Here is a 16731-nt window from a genome sequence, read left to right as displayed (position 1 = left end):
GCCTCATCAGTGTGGCCAATAGTGTCCATCAGTGCCTATCTGTGCTGGCTTTCAGTACCTTGATGTGCCGGCTATCAGTGCCCAACAGTGCTGGCTGTCAATGCCCATCAGTGCTGCCTACCAGTGCCCATAGGTGCTGTCAGGGCCCATCAGTGCTGACTATCAGTGCCTCCTCAGTGCTGGCTGTCAATGCCCATCAGTGCTGCCTACCAGTGCCCATAGGTGCTGTCAGGGCCCATCAGTGCTGGCTATCAGTGCCTCCTCAGTGCTGGCTGTCAGTGCCCATCAGTGCTGGCTGTTAGTGTCCACCAGTTCTGGCTATCAGTGCCTATCAGTGCTGACTATCAGTGCCTGCTCAGTGCTGGCTGTCAGGACCCATCAGTGCTGGCTATCAATGCCTCCTCAGTGCTGGCTGTCAGTGCCCATCAGTGCTGGCGATCAGTGGCCATTAGTGCTGGCTTTCTGGGCCCGTCAGTGCTGGCTATCAGTGCCTCCTCAGTGCTGGATATCAGTGCCTCCTCAGTGCTGGCTATCCATGCCTCCTCAGTGCTGGCTGTCAGGGCTCATCAGTTCTGGCTATCAGTGCCTCCTCAGTGCTGGCTATCCATGCCTCCTCAGTGCTGGCTATCCGTGCCTCCTCAGTGCTGGCTATCCGTGCCTCCTCAGTGCTGGCTGTCAGGGCTCATCAGTTCTGGCTATCAGTGCCTCCTCAGGGCTGGCTATCAGTGCCGTCTGTCAGTGCCCAACAGTGCTGGCTATCAGTGCCCAACAGTGCTGGCTATCAGTGCCTCCTCAGTGCTGCTGTCAGTGCCCATCAGTGCTGGCTATCAGTGCCCATTATTGCTGGCTGTCAGTTCCCAACATTGCTGGCTGTCAGTGCCTCCTCAGTGCTGGCTGCCAGTGTCCATCAGTGCTTGCTGTTAGTGCCCACCAGTTCTGGCTATCAGTGCCCATCAGTGCTGACTATCAGTGCCTCCTCAGTGCTGGCTGTCAATGCCCATCAGTGCTGCCTATCAGTGCCCATAGGTGCTGTCAGGGCCCATCAGTGCTGGCTGTCAGTGCCTCCTCAGTGCTGGCTGTCAGTGTCCATCAGTGCTGGCTGTTAGTGTCCACCAGTTCCGGCTATCAGTGCCTATCAGTGCTGACTATCAGTGCCTGCTCAGTGCTGGCTGTCAGGACCCATCAGTGCTGGCTATCAATGCCTCCTCAGTGCTGGCTGTCAGTGCCCATCAGTGCTGGCGATCAGTGGCCATTAGTGCTGGTTTTCTGGGCCCGTCAGTGCTGGCTATCAGTGCCTCCTCAGTGCTGGATATCAGTGCCTCCTCAGTGCTGGCTATCCATGCCTCCTCAGTGCTGGCTGTCAGGGCTCATCAGTTCTGGATATCAGTGCCTCCTCAGTGCTGGCTGTCAGGGATTATCAGTTCTGGCTATCAGTGCCTCCTCAGTGCTGGCTATCAGTGCCGGCTGTCAGTGCCCAACAGTGCTGGCTATCAGTGCCCAACAGTGCTGGCTATCAGTGCCTCTTCAGTGCTGCTGTCAGTGCCCATCAGTGCTGGCTATCAGTGCCCATTATTGCTGGCTGTCAGGGCTCATCAGTTCTGGATATCAGTGCCTCCTCAGTGCTGGCTATCCGTGCCTCCTCAGTGCTGGCTGTCAGGGCTTATCAGTTCTGGCTATCAGTGCCTCCTCAGTGCTGGCTATCAGTGCCGGCTGTCAGTGCCCAACAGTGCTGGCTATCAGTGCCTCTTCAGTGCTGCTGTCAGTGCCCATCAGTGCTGGCTATCAGTGCCCATTATTGCTGGCTGTCAGGGCCAATCAGTGCTGGCTATCAGTGCTTCCTCAGTGCTGGCTGTCAGTTCCCACCAGTGCTGGCTATCAGTGCTTCCTCAGTGCTGGCTGTCAGTTCCCACCAGTGCTGGCTATCAGTGCCTCATCAGTGCACATCAGCGAAGGAGAAAAATCACTTATTTACAAAGCTTTATAACAGAAACTAAGAAAAACTTTTTTTTCAGGATTTTTGATATTTTGTCGTTTGTTTAGCAAAAAATAACCCCCCCCCCCCCCCCCCCGAGGTGATTAATACCGCCAAAAGACATCTCTATTTGTCTAAAAAAAAATTCTAAAAATGTAGTTTGGGTACAGTGTTGCATGACCGCGCAATTGTCATTCAAAGTGTGACAGCGCTGAAAGCTGAAACATTGGCCTGGGCAGGAAGGGCCCATCAGTGGCCGGTAGGCGAGGGGGTAGACTGGTGCATTTTACCTTGACAGCATATCATTCAGAAAAAACAATTGGGATGAATGATAGACGTGTGGATGCTGAGATCTCTTATTACATACAAAATGATACTTACTACTGGTGACATCACCGGCTGAGGAGATCTGATGGAGTTTACTGAGTATTTCTACAAAGTCACCGACTTTCCTTTCAGTGAAGATGGAAGGATTATCTTGGCTCCCTGGATCTTACACCTTGTGGTGGGGGGAGGGGTGGAGAATGACTGAATCCTCCAAGATAAATGTTTCTTTCCCTGTGACCAATGTATTTTCCCCGATTAAAACTGAACTTTATGTATTTTTTTTTTTAGCTGTATAACCATTTCAAAGCGATTAAATATTCATTTAATTCAAAGGATTCAGTGTCATTATTTAATGAAGACGGAGAATTGGTTCATAAGTACAAAATAACAAATTGGGTTCACGAAGATGACTTGAATATGGTCTATAAGGACGTGGGGGACTTCACACCCTGGGCTCCGGAGGATCGGAAATTAGACATCGACATCAATGCCATAACATGGACGTTCAGCAATGGGGTAGGACCATCGTAGAAACCAAGACTCATAATAAAGACAAAGCCTTTGGGATTCAATGAACTTCCACTTTGCCCTCCAGAGGATTTACCACAACCCCCCCCCCCCCCTTCCTGACAAAAGTATTTTTTTGCGATACGGCGCTGCGTTATTTTAACCACTTCCAGTCCGGACACTTTCACCCCCTTCCAGTCCGGACACTTTCACCCCCTTCCAGTCCGGACACTTTCACTCCCCTTCCAGTCCGGACACTTTCACCCCCTTCCAGTCCGGACACTTTCACCCCCTTCCAGTCCGGACACTTTCACCCCCTTCCAGTCCGGACACTTTCACTCCCCTTCCAGTCCGGACACTTTCACCCCCTTCCAGTCCGGACACTTTCACCCCCCTTCCAGTCCGGACACTTTCACCCCCCTTCCTGTCCGGACACTTTCCCCCCCTTCCAGTCCGGACACTTTCCCCCCCTTCCTGTCCGGACACTTTCACCCCCTTCCAGTCCGGACACTTTCACCCCCTTCCAGTCCGGACACTTTCCCCCCCTTCCTGTCCGGACACTTTCACCCCCTTCCAGTCCGGACACTTTCACCCCCTTCCAGTCCAGACACTTTCACCCCCTTCCTGACCAGGCCAATTTTCATCTTTCAGTGCTGGCAATGACAATTGCGCGGTCATGCAACACTGTACCCATATGAAATTTTCTTGCATTTTTTTGAGACAGATAAAGCTTTATTTTGGTGGTATTTATTCACCGCTGGGATTTTTATTTTTTTGTTATATAAATGAAAAAGTCCAAAGATGTAGAAAAAAAGTGTTTGTCTTATAAAATTTAGTAAATAAATAATCTTTCTTCATAAATCTTGGGCAATATGTATTCAGTTATCTTTTTAGTAAAAATAAATGACCCAAATTAGTTTATAACAAAAAATTATAATTTTTCCAATTTTTTTTTACATTTCTATTATATTTCTTTATATTATTATTTATGTTTTTTTTTTTACATACTGTCACCCTAGCAGTACAGTGTCACCATAGTGACACTGTACTACTTGTGGGGGGTGATAATTTTTTTTCCCTTTTTTCACTGATTGCTATTAAACCAATAAAGGCTGTAAAAGCAATCATTTCTCCTCTGTGGCTGCATTCTTGCAGCCATTGAGAAATACTGTGTGAGCTGTGATTGGTCACAGCTTGTCACATGGTACAAGTCTGTTGTGAATAGCCTTGTACCATGTGACGTCTGTGATCATTCACAGATTTCACAAGTAGTAAGCAATGATGTTAGAAGTCTTGCTTACTACTCTTCATTTGAGCACTAATTGACCAATCAGTGATCACATGATCGGGACCTCACACAGAGGTCCTGTACAGTGATCGGTGTTCCGCTGTGTCCTCAGGACACAGCAGGCACCAGATCGCGGTGCTGCGCGCTCCCAGGGAGTTTGCACAAGCAGGAAGTGCGGATGGCGTTTATAAATGGCTACCTGTCCCTGAACTGCTCCCGTCCAGCCGTTTATATACATGGACCGGTTGGCAAGTTGTTAAATGACGCTCACTCATGCAACGCCGTACATAAATTACATTTATGTCCTTTTTCCCCACAAATGGAGCTTTCTTTTGGTGGTATTTGATCGCCTCTGCATTTTTCATTTTTTTGTGCTATATACAAAAAAAGACCGACAAATTTGAAAAAAAAAACAACAATATTTTTGACGTTTTGCTATAAAACATATCCAGTAAAAAGATAAAAAAATAAAATTGCTTCATAAATTTAGGCAAAAATGTATTCTGCTCCATGTCTTTGCTAAAAAAAAATAATCCCAATACATGTAACATTTTCTTTTCCTGACAAATAGAGCTTTCTTTCAGTGGTATTTGATCACCTGTGTGTTTTTTTATTAAAAAAAAATGACAATTTTGAAAAAAAAAAACCAAACAATATTTTTGACTTTTTGCTATAAAACATATCCAATAACAAAATGTAAAAAATCAAATTGCTTCATAAATTTAGTCCAAAATGTATTCTGCTCCGTGTCTTTGCTAAAAAAAAAAATCCCAATATGTGTAAATTAATTGGTTTACGTGAAAGTTATAGCGTCTACAAATGGCGGTATATATACTGGAATTTTTGTTTACATTTTTTTTATACTAGTAATGGCGGTGATCAGCGACTTATAGCGGGACTGCAGTGGGCATTCTGACACTGGGGGGGACTGACTAACTGCCAATGACATCCCCAGTGACACCAATACAGTGATCAGTGCTAATAAAAAGCACTGACATTGTAGCGGCAACTTTGGGAATACCATGTAAACTCCGGACAGGAACTTGAGGAAAACAAGCTTTATTAGCCACCTGGGACCTAGCCAGACTCATGTCTGCAAAGCTAAGTGGCTTGAAAAACATCTCATAGGGTATACATATTAACAATTACGTTGCAATGCATATTTTTCCTCTTTGACTTTCTGTACATTCAAAAGGCTTTCTAAACTGTGCAAAATATAGCCTTGAATACCAGCTACAGAAAAGAATACCAGCTACAGACTGGAACACATGACTTCACAGGAAATAAGGGAGGGGGGAAAGTGAGCTGGTGACCTTGCTTTTGCAAACAGAGTCTGCTAGAAATGTTAAAGTTTAAAGGGGAACTCTGCAATATTTGGGTGCTGCCACAACACTGTACTAATGGCACTGGGCAGGAAGGGGTTAACATGTGGGGCGACCAAAGGGTTAACTGTGTGCTGTTTTACATTGTGTGATGTGTGTTGTACTTGGGAAACATGCTGCTTTGTATCTCTCTGCTGTGCAGAGAGATACAAAGCAGCATGTCCATGCTGACAGGAGAGAGATATGTGTTGTTTACACACAGGTCTCTCTCCTGTTAGCTTTGCCGATGATCGCTGAGTGCCAGCCGGGAATCGCTGGCCGGGACACGGTGATTGACATCCCTAACCACCAATAGGAGCACTGGTAGGGCAGCGCACGCACCCCCTACCCGGAGATGTAAATCAGGAATATATATACGTGATTTTACGCAGCTGTGCCGCCCTGTAGCAGTACTTCTGCTATAGGGCGGAGGAGAAGAGGTTAATGAAACAGAGTCCAATACTTTGTAACCGCTTCCGGACCGCCCCAAATATTTATACTGCAGGCAGGCCGCTCAGCTGTGTTGGATCATTTACATATACATGATCCAGCATTTCCGAGAAGAAGGCGCATGCGTGTCAGTTGATCAGCGTGCTTGGTCAATGATTTATGGCCGAGACCCATAGGTTGGCTTAGTGAATCACAGCACAGAGCTCTGTGTTTGTTACCAACACAGGGCTCTGTACAGAGAGCAGCTATTTTTTTCTCCCTGAAAAGCAGGGACAAATAAGTCCAAAAACGCGGTTTACTGCGTTTTTCAGCTTTAGAGCGCTTTTACAGCTAAAAAACTCCTCTAGAAATCCACTAGTCCTGGGTTTTTTCCAGCCAAAAAACAGCCCAGCCAAAAAACGTTGATTCCAGTCTATGTGTGTATGGACACATAGGATAACATGCTGGGGGGTTTACTGGCTGTAGAAAAAAAACTCAAAAGCCAAAAACAGCCGCTGTAAAAACGTCCCGTGTGCATGAGGACTAACCAGTATTGCGTCATAGCGGTGTGAATTCAATATATATATATATATATACCATCATTTTTAGACATTGTGGGGTAGATTTACCAAAACTCAGAATCTGGTGCAGCTGTGCATGGTAGCCAATCAGCTTCTACAATAATTCCGGCTTGTTCAGTCAAGCTTTGGCAATCAACCCTGGAAGCTGATTGGTTTCTATGCAGAGCTGACCCAGATTTTGCACATTTCATTTATAGTAAGTAACCCCCTATATCTTTCACACAAACCAATTCATTTACACTTTTTTTTACCAAAGACATGGAGCAGAATACATTTTGGTTTAAATTTATGAAGAAATTTGATTTTATTATTTTTTTATTGGATATGTTTTATAGCAGAAAATAAAAAATATTGGCAGTATATAATAATAATAATAGTAATAGAAAGAAAAAAATAAATAAATAAATAAATACCACCAAACGAAAGCTCTATTTGTGTAAAAAAAAAATAATAATATAAATTTCATTTGGGTACATCGTTGCATGACCGCCCAATTGCCAGTTAAAACAGCGCAGTGCCAAATAGCAAAAAAAGTCCTGATCATGAGGGGGATAAAACCTTTTCGGAGTTGAAGTGGTTAATGAATGAACGGTATATAATTGACCTCAATGATGAATCCAGGCAGGGCCACTAGAGTTCATTTTGATACTGCCCTAAAATAACCTCTCAAGGGCCACTTCACACTCCATGCGTTTCAGTTTTTTTTTCTACATTCAAAATGCACAGGAAGTAGGTGATACGGTTTTCAATGTCATAGTTGACATCAGTGCTTGCAGTTCCAGTGCGTTCCGGATGCAGAAAAACAAAGTAGAACAGGCTGCATTTTTTCTGCACAGAACTGTAGTGGAACGCAGTAAAACACTTCCAAAACGCATCACTACATACAGGAGCGCACCAAAACGCACCAAAAACGCACTGAAATACACTTGTCCCTATTTAATTTGAAGAAAAAGCGAGGGAGAAAAATGAACTGTAATGCATAAAAAACCCTGGAATACATCAAAAATGTGCCAAAAACGCGCAGGCAAAAACGCACACATCTGGACTGGGTTTCTATAGTGTGAACCGGCCCTAACAGTGTAGCACAGCGGAATGCAATGCTCAAGTGTTAAAAATGTTCCCGAAAAAAATAATAATAAAGTGTTCTTTCTTTTTTTCTTTTCTATTTTTGGTGCATTTTGTTGTCTTGAAGAGGTATTAGAAAATGTGAAAAAAAACAAAAAAAAACAAAACAAATAGCAATTTTGAAAAATAAAAGATATTTACACAAGTATGGTTCAAATGTTAGAAGTTCAAGTCACGTTTTTCTGTTTCCGTGTCGTCCAGAGACCACGAATAGACACAAAATACAATGGAAAATGATGGAGAAAAAAAAGGAAGGGGACAAAAATGTTATCATCTGTTTTCTCATTTTCTGGGGTATTTATTGTTACTTTTTATATTTTAACATCACATGGCATGATCACAGCCACTGAATATAATCCACATGAATGGGAGCAGCTACGGGTACTTAATTCCCAGCCCCTACTGGACCTCCAGATACTATTACTGAACCCCCCACCCCTACTGAACCTCCAGATACTATTACTGAACCCCCCACCCCTACTGAACCTCCAGATACTTCTACTGAACTCCCCACCCCTACTGAACCTCCAGATACTACTACTGAACTCCCCACCCCTACTGAACCTCCAGATACTATTACTGAACCCCCCACCCCTACTGGACCTCCAGATACTATTACTGAACCCCACACGCCTACTGAACCTCCAGATACTATTACTGAACCCCCCACCCCTACTGGACCTCCAGATACTACTACTGAACCCCCCACCCCTACTGAACCTCCAGATACTACTACTGAACCCCCCACCCCTATTGAACTCCCCACCCCTACTGAACCTCCAGATACTATTACTGAACCCCCCACCCCTACTGAACCTCCAGATACTATTACTGAACCCCCCACCCCTACTGAGCCTCCAGATACTACTACTGAACCCACCACCCCTACTGAACCTGCAGATACTTCTTCTGAACTCGCCAACCCCTATTGAACCTCCAGATACTACAACTGAACCCCCCACCCCTACTGAACCTCCAGATACTACTACTGAACTCCCCACCCCTACTGAACCTCCAGATACTATTACTGAACCCCCCACCCCTACTGAACCTCCAGATACTACTACTGAACTCCCCACCCCTACTGAACCTCCAGATACTACTACTGAACCCCCCACCCCTACTGAACCTGCAGATACTACTACTGAACCCCCCACCCCTACTGAACCTCCAGATACTACTACTGAACCCCCCACCCCTACTGAACCTGCAGATACTTCTATTGAAGTCCCCACCCCTACTGAACCTCCAGATATTACCACTGAACTCCCCACCCCTACTGAACCTGCAGATACTACTACTGAAGCCCCCACCCCTACTGAACCTCCAGATACTACTACTGTACCCTCCACCCCTACTGAACCTCCAGATACTACTACTGAACTCGCTACCCCTACTGAACCTCCAGATACTATTACTGAACCCCCCACCCCTACTGAACCTCCAGATACTACTACTGAACTCCCCACCCCTACTGAACCTCCAGATACTACTACTGAACCCCCCACCCTTACTGGACCTCCAGATACTTCTACTGAACTCCCCACCTCTACTGAACCTCCAGATACTACTACTGAACTCCCCATCCCTACTGAACCTGCAGATACTACTACTGAACCCCCCACCCCTACTGAACCTGCAGATACTACTACTGAACTCCCCACCCCTAGTGAACCTGCAGATACTACTACTGAACCCCCCACCCCTACTGAACCTCCAGATACTACTACTGAACCCCCCACCCTACTAAACCTCCAGATACTACTACTGAACTCCCCACCCCTACTGAACCTGCAGATACTACTACTGAACCCCCCACCCTTACTGAACCTGCAGATACTACTACTAAACCCCCCACCCCTATTGAATCTCCAGATACATACTACTGAACCCCCCACCCCTACTGAACCTGCAGATACTACTACTGAACTCCCCATCCCTACTGAACCTCCAGATACTACTACTGAACTCCCCACCCCTACTGAACCTCCAGATACTACTACTGAACTCCCCACCCCTACTGAACCTCCAGATACTACTACTGAACTCCCCCCCCCCCTACTGAACCTGCAGATACTACTGCTGAACCCCCCACCCCTACTGAACCTCCAGATAGTACTACTGAACCCCCCAACCCTACTAAACCTCCAGAAGCTATTACTGAACTCCCCACCCCTACTGAACCTCCAGATGCTACTATTGAACCCCCCACCCCTACTGAACCTCCAGATACTACTACTGAACCCCCCACCCCTTCTGAACCTGCAGAAACTACTACTGAACTCCCCATCCCTACTGAACCTCCAGATACTACTACTGAACTCCCCACCCCTACTGAACCTCCAGATACTACTACTGAACTCCCCACCCCTACTGAACCTCCAGATACTACTACTGAACTCCCCACCCCTACTGAACCTGCAGATACTACTACTGAACTCCCCACCCCTACTGAACCTCCAGATACTCCTACTGAACTCCCCACCCCTACTGAACCTGCAGATACTACTACTGAACCCCCCACCCCTACTGAACCTCCAGATAGTACTACTGAACCCCCCAACCCTACTAAACCTCTAGAAGCTATTACTGAACTCCCCACCCTTACTGAACCTCCAGATGCTGCTACTGAACTCCCCACCCCTACTGAACCTCCAGATAATGCTACTGAACCCCCCACCCCTACTGAACCTCCAGATGCTACTACTGAACTCCCCACCCCTACTGAACCTGCAGATGCTACTACTGAACTCCCCACCCCTACTGAACCTCCAGATACTACTACTGAACTCCCCACCCCTACTGAACCTCCAGATACTACTACTGAACTCCCCACCTCTACTGAACCTGCAGATACTACTACTGAACTCCCCACCCCTACTGAACCTCCAGATACTACTACTGAACTCCCCACCCCTACTGAACCTCCAGATACTACTACTGAACCCCCCACCCCTACTGAACCTCCAGATAGTACTACTGTTCCCCCAACCCTACTGAACCCCCAGATACTACTACTGAACCCCCCCACCCCCTACTGAACCTCCAGATACTGCTACTGAACCCCCCACCCCTACTGAACCTCCAGATACTACTACTGAACTCCCCACCCCTACTGAACCTCCAGATACTGCTACTGTACCCCCCACCCCTACTGAACCTCCAGATACTACTACTGAACCCCCCACCCCTACTGAACCTCCAGATACTACTACTGAACCCCCCACCCCTACTGAATCTCCAGATACTACTACTGAACCCCCCACCCCTACTGAACCTCCAGATACTACTACTGAACCCCCCACCCCTTCTGAACCTCCAGATAGTATTACTGAACCCCCCACCCCTATTGAACCTCCAGATACTACTACTGGACCCCCCACCCCTACTCAACCTACAGATAGTACTACTGAACCCCCCACCCCTACTGAACCTACAGATAGTACTACTGAACCCCCCACCCCTACTGAACCTCCAGATACTACTACTGAACCCCCCACCCCTACTGAACCTACAGATAGTACTACTGAACCTTCAGATACTTCTACTGAACTCCCCACTGCTTGAAGTTTGTGTGCCTCACTGCAAACGTTGACCCCCCCCCCCCCCCCCCCCCCCCCACAACCATCCTCTGCCTCTGCTGCAGTTTCCATTCCATATACTCCCACCAAGTTCCAAGATCAGGGATTTTTTCTCAGACAATAATGAACTCTGTCTTTCCAAGTCACCTCTTGTCTCCTCCCCCTACCCACCTCCTAGCAACGTTCCTTGGTTCCATCCCCTCCCAGTACTGCAGAACAGGATTATTTTGTGGGGTTAAGTAATTTTTTTGGAGTTTTCTTATGAAAACAAGAAAAGCAGTAAAATAGATCCTCTGCAGCCAGCAACAATAGACCCCCTAAGCAATAATAGGACCCCTTCAGCAACAATAGACCCCTCCAACAACATTAGATCCCCCAGCAACAATAGGCCCCTCCAGCAACAATAGAACCTCCAGCAACAGTAGAAACCCCTAGCAACAAAAGACCCTTGAGACCCCATCAACAATAGACCCCATCAACAATAGATCCCACAGCAACAATAGACCCCCAGCAACAATAGACCCCCTAGCAACAATAGACTCCCCATCAACAACAGACCACAGCAACAATTGATCCTCAGAAGTCAGCAATATTAGATTCCTCAATCAAAAGTACAGTAGATACAATTTACTCCCCAGCAACATAAGAACCACCCCCAGCAACAACTGATCCCCCATCAACATCAGTAGACCTCCCCAGCACAATAGACCCCCCTGCAAAATAGATTCCCCTCCCCAGCAACAATAGACCCCCAGCAACAATAAACCCTCCAGCAACAACAGATCCCTCCAACAATAGTAGATCCCCCAGCAACAAAAGATCCATACAGCAACAGTAGACCCCCCAGCAAAAGCAGACCTCAAGCAACATAGACCCCCCAGCAACAATATACCCCCAGCAACAACAGATCTCCCCAACAATAGAGTCCCAATCTACAATAGACCCCGGACAACAATTGATCCCCGGCAGTCAGCAATATTAGATTTCTCAATCAAAAGTTACAATTTACCCCCCAGCAACATGAGACCCACCCCAGCAACACTAGATCCCCCATCAGCATCAGTAGACCTCCCCAGCACAATAGACCCCCTGAAAAAATAGATTCCCTCCTCCCCAGCAGCAATAGATCCCCAGCAACCAGCATCAATAGACCCTTCAGCACACCCTAGCATCTCTTGCCATTACGTACATTCAGTGCTGGAGGTGCCGGAACTGCGTTCCCGCTGAAGTAAAACCTCGGCCAAGATACTCCAAATGGCTAAAGAGTGATTTCAGATCTTGATTTATATATATTTATCTGCATTAAATCAATAGTGACACAAACACAGCATAACTTTCAAAATCTAGAAGATAAAACCGTATTGAGGTAATAAATAAAGTCGTGTATGTGAATGAGGTCTTGGAGCTCCTTCACACGGGTTCTGTGGCCTGTAAAATGCCAACCAGATTCTTTTTTTATGTGACCGGAGCTGTTTGCAGGCAGCCTTTTATGCTATGGGGACACAGCAACTGTACAGACACAGCCAAAGGTCCTAATCTGACAGGCGTGTGGACCAAAACTATTCTCAGATTTTCTATTCCTTTCTATTCTATTCTTGTCTATTCTTTTCTAATCTATTCAAATGTATTCTATTCAAAATTCCTACTTTCAGAAGACGGTTAAAGTCTGTCTATTCTACTTTATTGTTTTTTTCTATTCTAGTCTATTTATTGTATTTATTTACTTTAATGTATTCTATTTGAAATGAAAATTTCGGAAGACAGTTATATTCTTTCTATTTTATTCTGCTCCATTCCTTTTCTATTCTAATGCATTCTATTCAAATTCAATTTTCAATTTTTGAAAGACAGTTATAGTCTTTCTATTTTATTCTGTTCTATTCTTTTCTATGCTATTCTTTTTTATGTGTTTCTATTCTTCTTATCTATTCTCTTTGAAATAAAATTTAATTTATTTGAAATTAGAATTTCAGAAAACAGTTATATTCTTTTTATTTTATTCTATGCTATTGATTTTTCTATTCTATTCTTTTATTTTTATTCTATTTTTTCTATTCTATTCTAGTCCATTTTTTATATTCTATTCTTTTATTTTCTATTCTTTTATGTTCTTTTATGTTCTAGTCCATTCTTCTAGTTTTCAAATTCAGTTAGAATTTGAGTCAAATTTGAGTTGAATTTGATTCAAATTCAAAGTTTGTCCAAATTTCGTTTTGTTTCATTATTTCAAATTCATTACTATTGTATTGGATAATCCAAATTTCTGAATAACGAAAAATTTGGTTGAATTTCGATTCAGAATGAAATGAACCACACATTTCTAGTATAGCTAACCAGGGGCGGACTGACCATTTGGGAACTCGGGCACTGCCCGAGGGCCCGTGGTCAGAAGGGGGCCCCATGAGATGCCCCTGGTACCTTTCATAGGCTTTTTTGGGTGTGGTTTGAGTGTGGGCAAGGACACAGGGGCCCCATGATCCCCTATTGCCCGGGGGCCCCATGAGTTGTCAGTCCGCCCCTGTAGCTATCAAAACTCCATTGTCCAGAGAATTTGTTCTGTAAACAAGCTTGTTTACAGACTGAATTGGTTCAGTGTCAGCCTTTTGGTATATGCAAACTGAAGCTGGCACTGTCCCTTGACCTGTTTGAAATCCGGTTAAATGTTAATGATTCTATTGTGGCTCATTTAACATGAAGTGAGCCACTTATCCGCAAGTATACACTCCACTTCCCTGTTTTACCTTACCTTAAATCCTCCAAACCTACCCCCCCCCCTTTTATTTATTTATTTTTTGATATTTATTTATTTATTTTTATTTATTTATTCATTCTCTCTCTCTATCTCTCTCTATCTCTCCCTCTCCCTCTCTCTCTCTCTCTCTCTCTCTCTCTCTCTCTTTCTCTCCCTCCCCTTCCTTTCTATTCTATGTATTTACCTTTACCACTACTCTATATTATATACCCTTTTCTAACTCACCCTTTCTCTATCTGATCTCTAGCTCACACCTGTTTTCAACTCCTATCATCATTTTTCAGAGCATTGACCTTCAAACAGGTGCACAATGCTCCATATAACTCATGTATCCAATTCATGGACACACAAAACAGAACTAATGCAGGCCATAGATGGGGAGAAAACCAGACGATTTTTCTTTAAAAAACCAAAAAATCAGTCGTTCAATCTGCCGATGTTACCAGGAACGGTAAAAAAAACCTGCCGATTTTCATCCCGTCTACATCCGGCAAAAAGTGTCCCTACAGAGAGCTCCGCTATTTCTTTGACAGTTCTTTGACATTTATAGCAGCTGTAACATTGTATCTATTTGTATCCATTTCGGATACAGATGTTTTTATTCGGAAACAAATAGATACAATGTTACAGCCGCTATAAATGTCAAAGAAATAGCGGAGCTCTCTGCAGGGACACTTTTTGCCGGACTGGAATTCTTCTTCTTCTTCATCCTCTTCTTCTTCTTCATCCTCTTCTTCTTCATCATCCTCTTCTTCTTCTTCTTCTTCATCCTCTTCCTCTTCTTCTTCTTCATCCTCTTCTTCTTCTTCATCCTCTTCTTCATCCTCATCCTCATCCTCTTCTTCTTCATCCTCTCCTTCTTCTTCTTCTTCTTCATCCTCTTCTTCTTCTTCTTCATCCTCTTCTTCTTCATCCTCTTCTTCATCCTCTTCTTCTTCATCCACTTCTTCTTCATCCTCTTCTTCATCCTCTTCTTCTTTTCGTCTTCCTCTTGCAGGTCACTGCTCATGCGCAGATTTTATATCGGTAAAAAGATCGGCCGATTTGCCCATCATTGCCGCGAAAATCGGCCGATCGGCAAAATCGGCCGTTTTTTTCCAACTTTACCGATAAAAAAAATCTGCCACAATACCGAAAAACGACCGACCTATTAACCCACTAACGATCCGAAAATCTGGCGATTTTATTTTCTGCTGAAAAATCGGCCGATTTTCGACCCATCTATGGCCTGCATAAAGCTGCATCCTGTGCGATCTTACTCACTACTCCACACTTCATACTCCCTTGATATAAAATCCTGCTTATAGGTCAGAAGACAATATATCTCCCTGCTTCTCGCCTATACTCTGTACATTTACTGGATTGTAATATTATGTTGTCATAATGCTTACACTGTTATATTCTGTATTGCCTTTTATGCTTTGACCCGTCTGTGCAACGGGAGGCGACATGCTATGTTTTGTTCACATTTGGATCCATAACTGTATTTGCATTGTTATGCCTGTTTTCTTCTAATAAAAAATTTTTTGGGGAAAAAAAAAAAAATATGAATAGGGCCATGTCTCTATCTTAGTTAGAAAACTCATATAGTCCAAAATTAAAATAATAAAATATATATAAATAGATCTCTTATAACAGTTCTGACAATTCTGAGGACGGGTGACCGGAACTGGACAACATACTCAAGATATGGCCAAACAAGTGGAAATAAAATGTTCTTTTTACTTTTTAAAATAAAAAATTATTTACAATATTCAACCTTCATACAGTTTATTGAGTTGGATGGACCTATGTAAATAATAATAATAATAATAATAAATCAATATATTTTTCAGGTTCCGGTATCTCAATGCTCCAGACCCTGTTTACTTGGCAGCAGAAAAAAATTGGTATCTTCAATTCACAAATGTTGCTATGAGTGTGTCTCATGTCCAGAGGGAGAGATATCCAACACAACTGGTAGAGTTAACAATTATTGTTCAAATGGGAAGAAGTTGTACTGTAGCTATAAGGGAACGTGTAATGTGTTCTATGTTTTTTCTTTTTTACTTGTTACATTCAGAAAATAACATAAATGTATATAAAACTTTATTCATAGTTCCGGAAAATTTGACATTTTCAATTTTTACTGCTTTGCTTTAAATTGACTGTGCCTAGAAAATTTTCTTCCCTCCCCTCTTTTGTACGCATACAATCTCCGGCCACTTTATTAGGTCCACCTTGCTAGTCCCGGGTTTGACTCCCTTTTGCCTTCAGAACTGCCTCCATTCTTCGTGGCAAAGATTCAACAAGGTGTTGGAAACATTCTTTAGAGATTTTGTTCCATATTGACATGATAGCGTCACGCAGTGGCTGCAGATTTGTCGGCTGCACATCCATGAACCATTGATACAATGCAAGATGGATCCATGATTTCATACTGTTTATGTCAAATTTTGACCCTACCATCTGAAATCGTGGCTCATCAGACCCGGCAACATTTTTCCACTCTTCTATTGTCCGAATTTGGTGAGCCTGTGTTAATTGTAGCCTCCGTTTCCTGTCCTTAGCTGACAGGAGTGGCACATGGTGTTGTCTTCTGCTGCTGTAGCCCATCTGCTTCAAGGTAAGACATGTTGTGCATTCAGAGATGGCATTCTGCATACCTTGGTTGTAATGAGTAGTCAATTGAGTTACTGTTGCCTTTCTGTCATCTTGAACCAGTCTGCCCATTCTCTGACATCAACAAGGCATTTTCCTCCACCCAACTGCAGCTCACTGGACATTTTCTCTTTTTCGGATTATTCCCTGTAAACTCTAGAGATGGTT

At 44.2% G+C, this 16731-nt stretch overlaps 1 protein-coding gene across 1 annotated transcript in view; it reads left to right on the top strand.

Annotated features, from left to right (window-relative positions):
• The window catches only part of LOC149449826 (vomeronasal type-2 receptor 26-like), a 79312-nt gene that overhangs the window by 46224 nt on the left and 16357 nt on the right, over window positions 1-16731 (top strand). Inside the window, exons 4-5 of the mRNA XM_089692720.1 lie at window positions 2588-2815; window positions 15759-15882. Of these exons, the coding sequence (XP_089548846.1) occupies window positions 2588-2815; window positions 15759-15882 (352 nt within the window). The remainder of the gene's footprint in view (window positions 1-2587; window positions 2816-15758; window positions 15883-16731) is intronic.

Source organism: Staurois parvus, unplaced genomic scaffold (assembly GCF_062004578.1).
Source record: "Staurois parvus isolate SC_StPar_1 unplaced genomic scaffold, SC_StPar_1.0 ptg000602l, whole genome shotgun sequence".
NCBI lineage: Eukaryota > Metazoa > Chordata > Amphibia > Anura > Ranidae > Staurois > Staurois parvus.
This window is presented reverse-complemented; position numbering and strand designations above follow the sequence as displayed.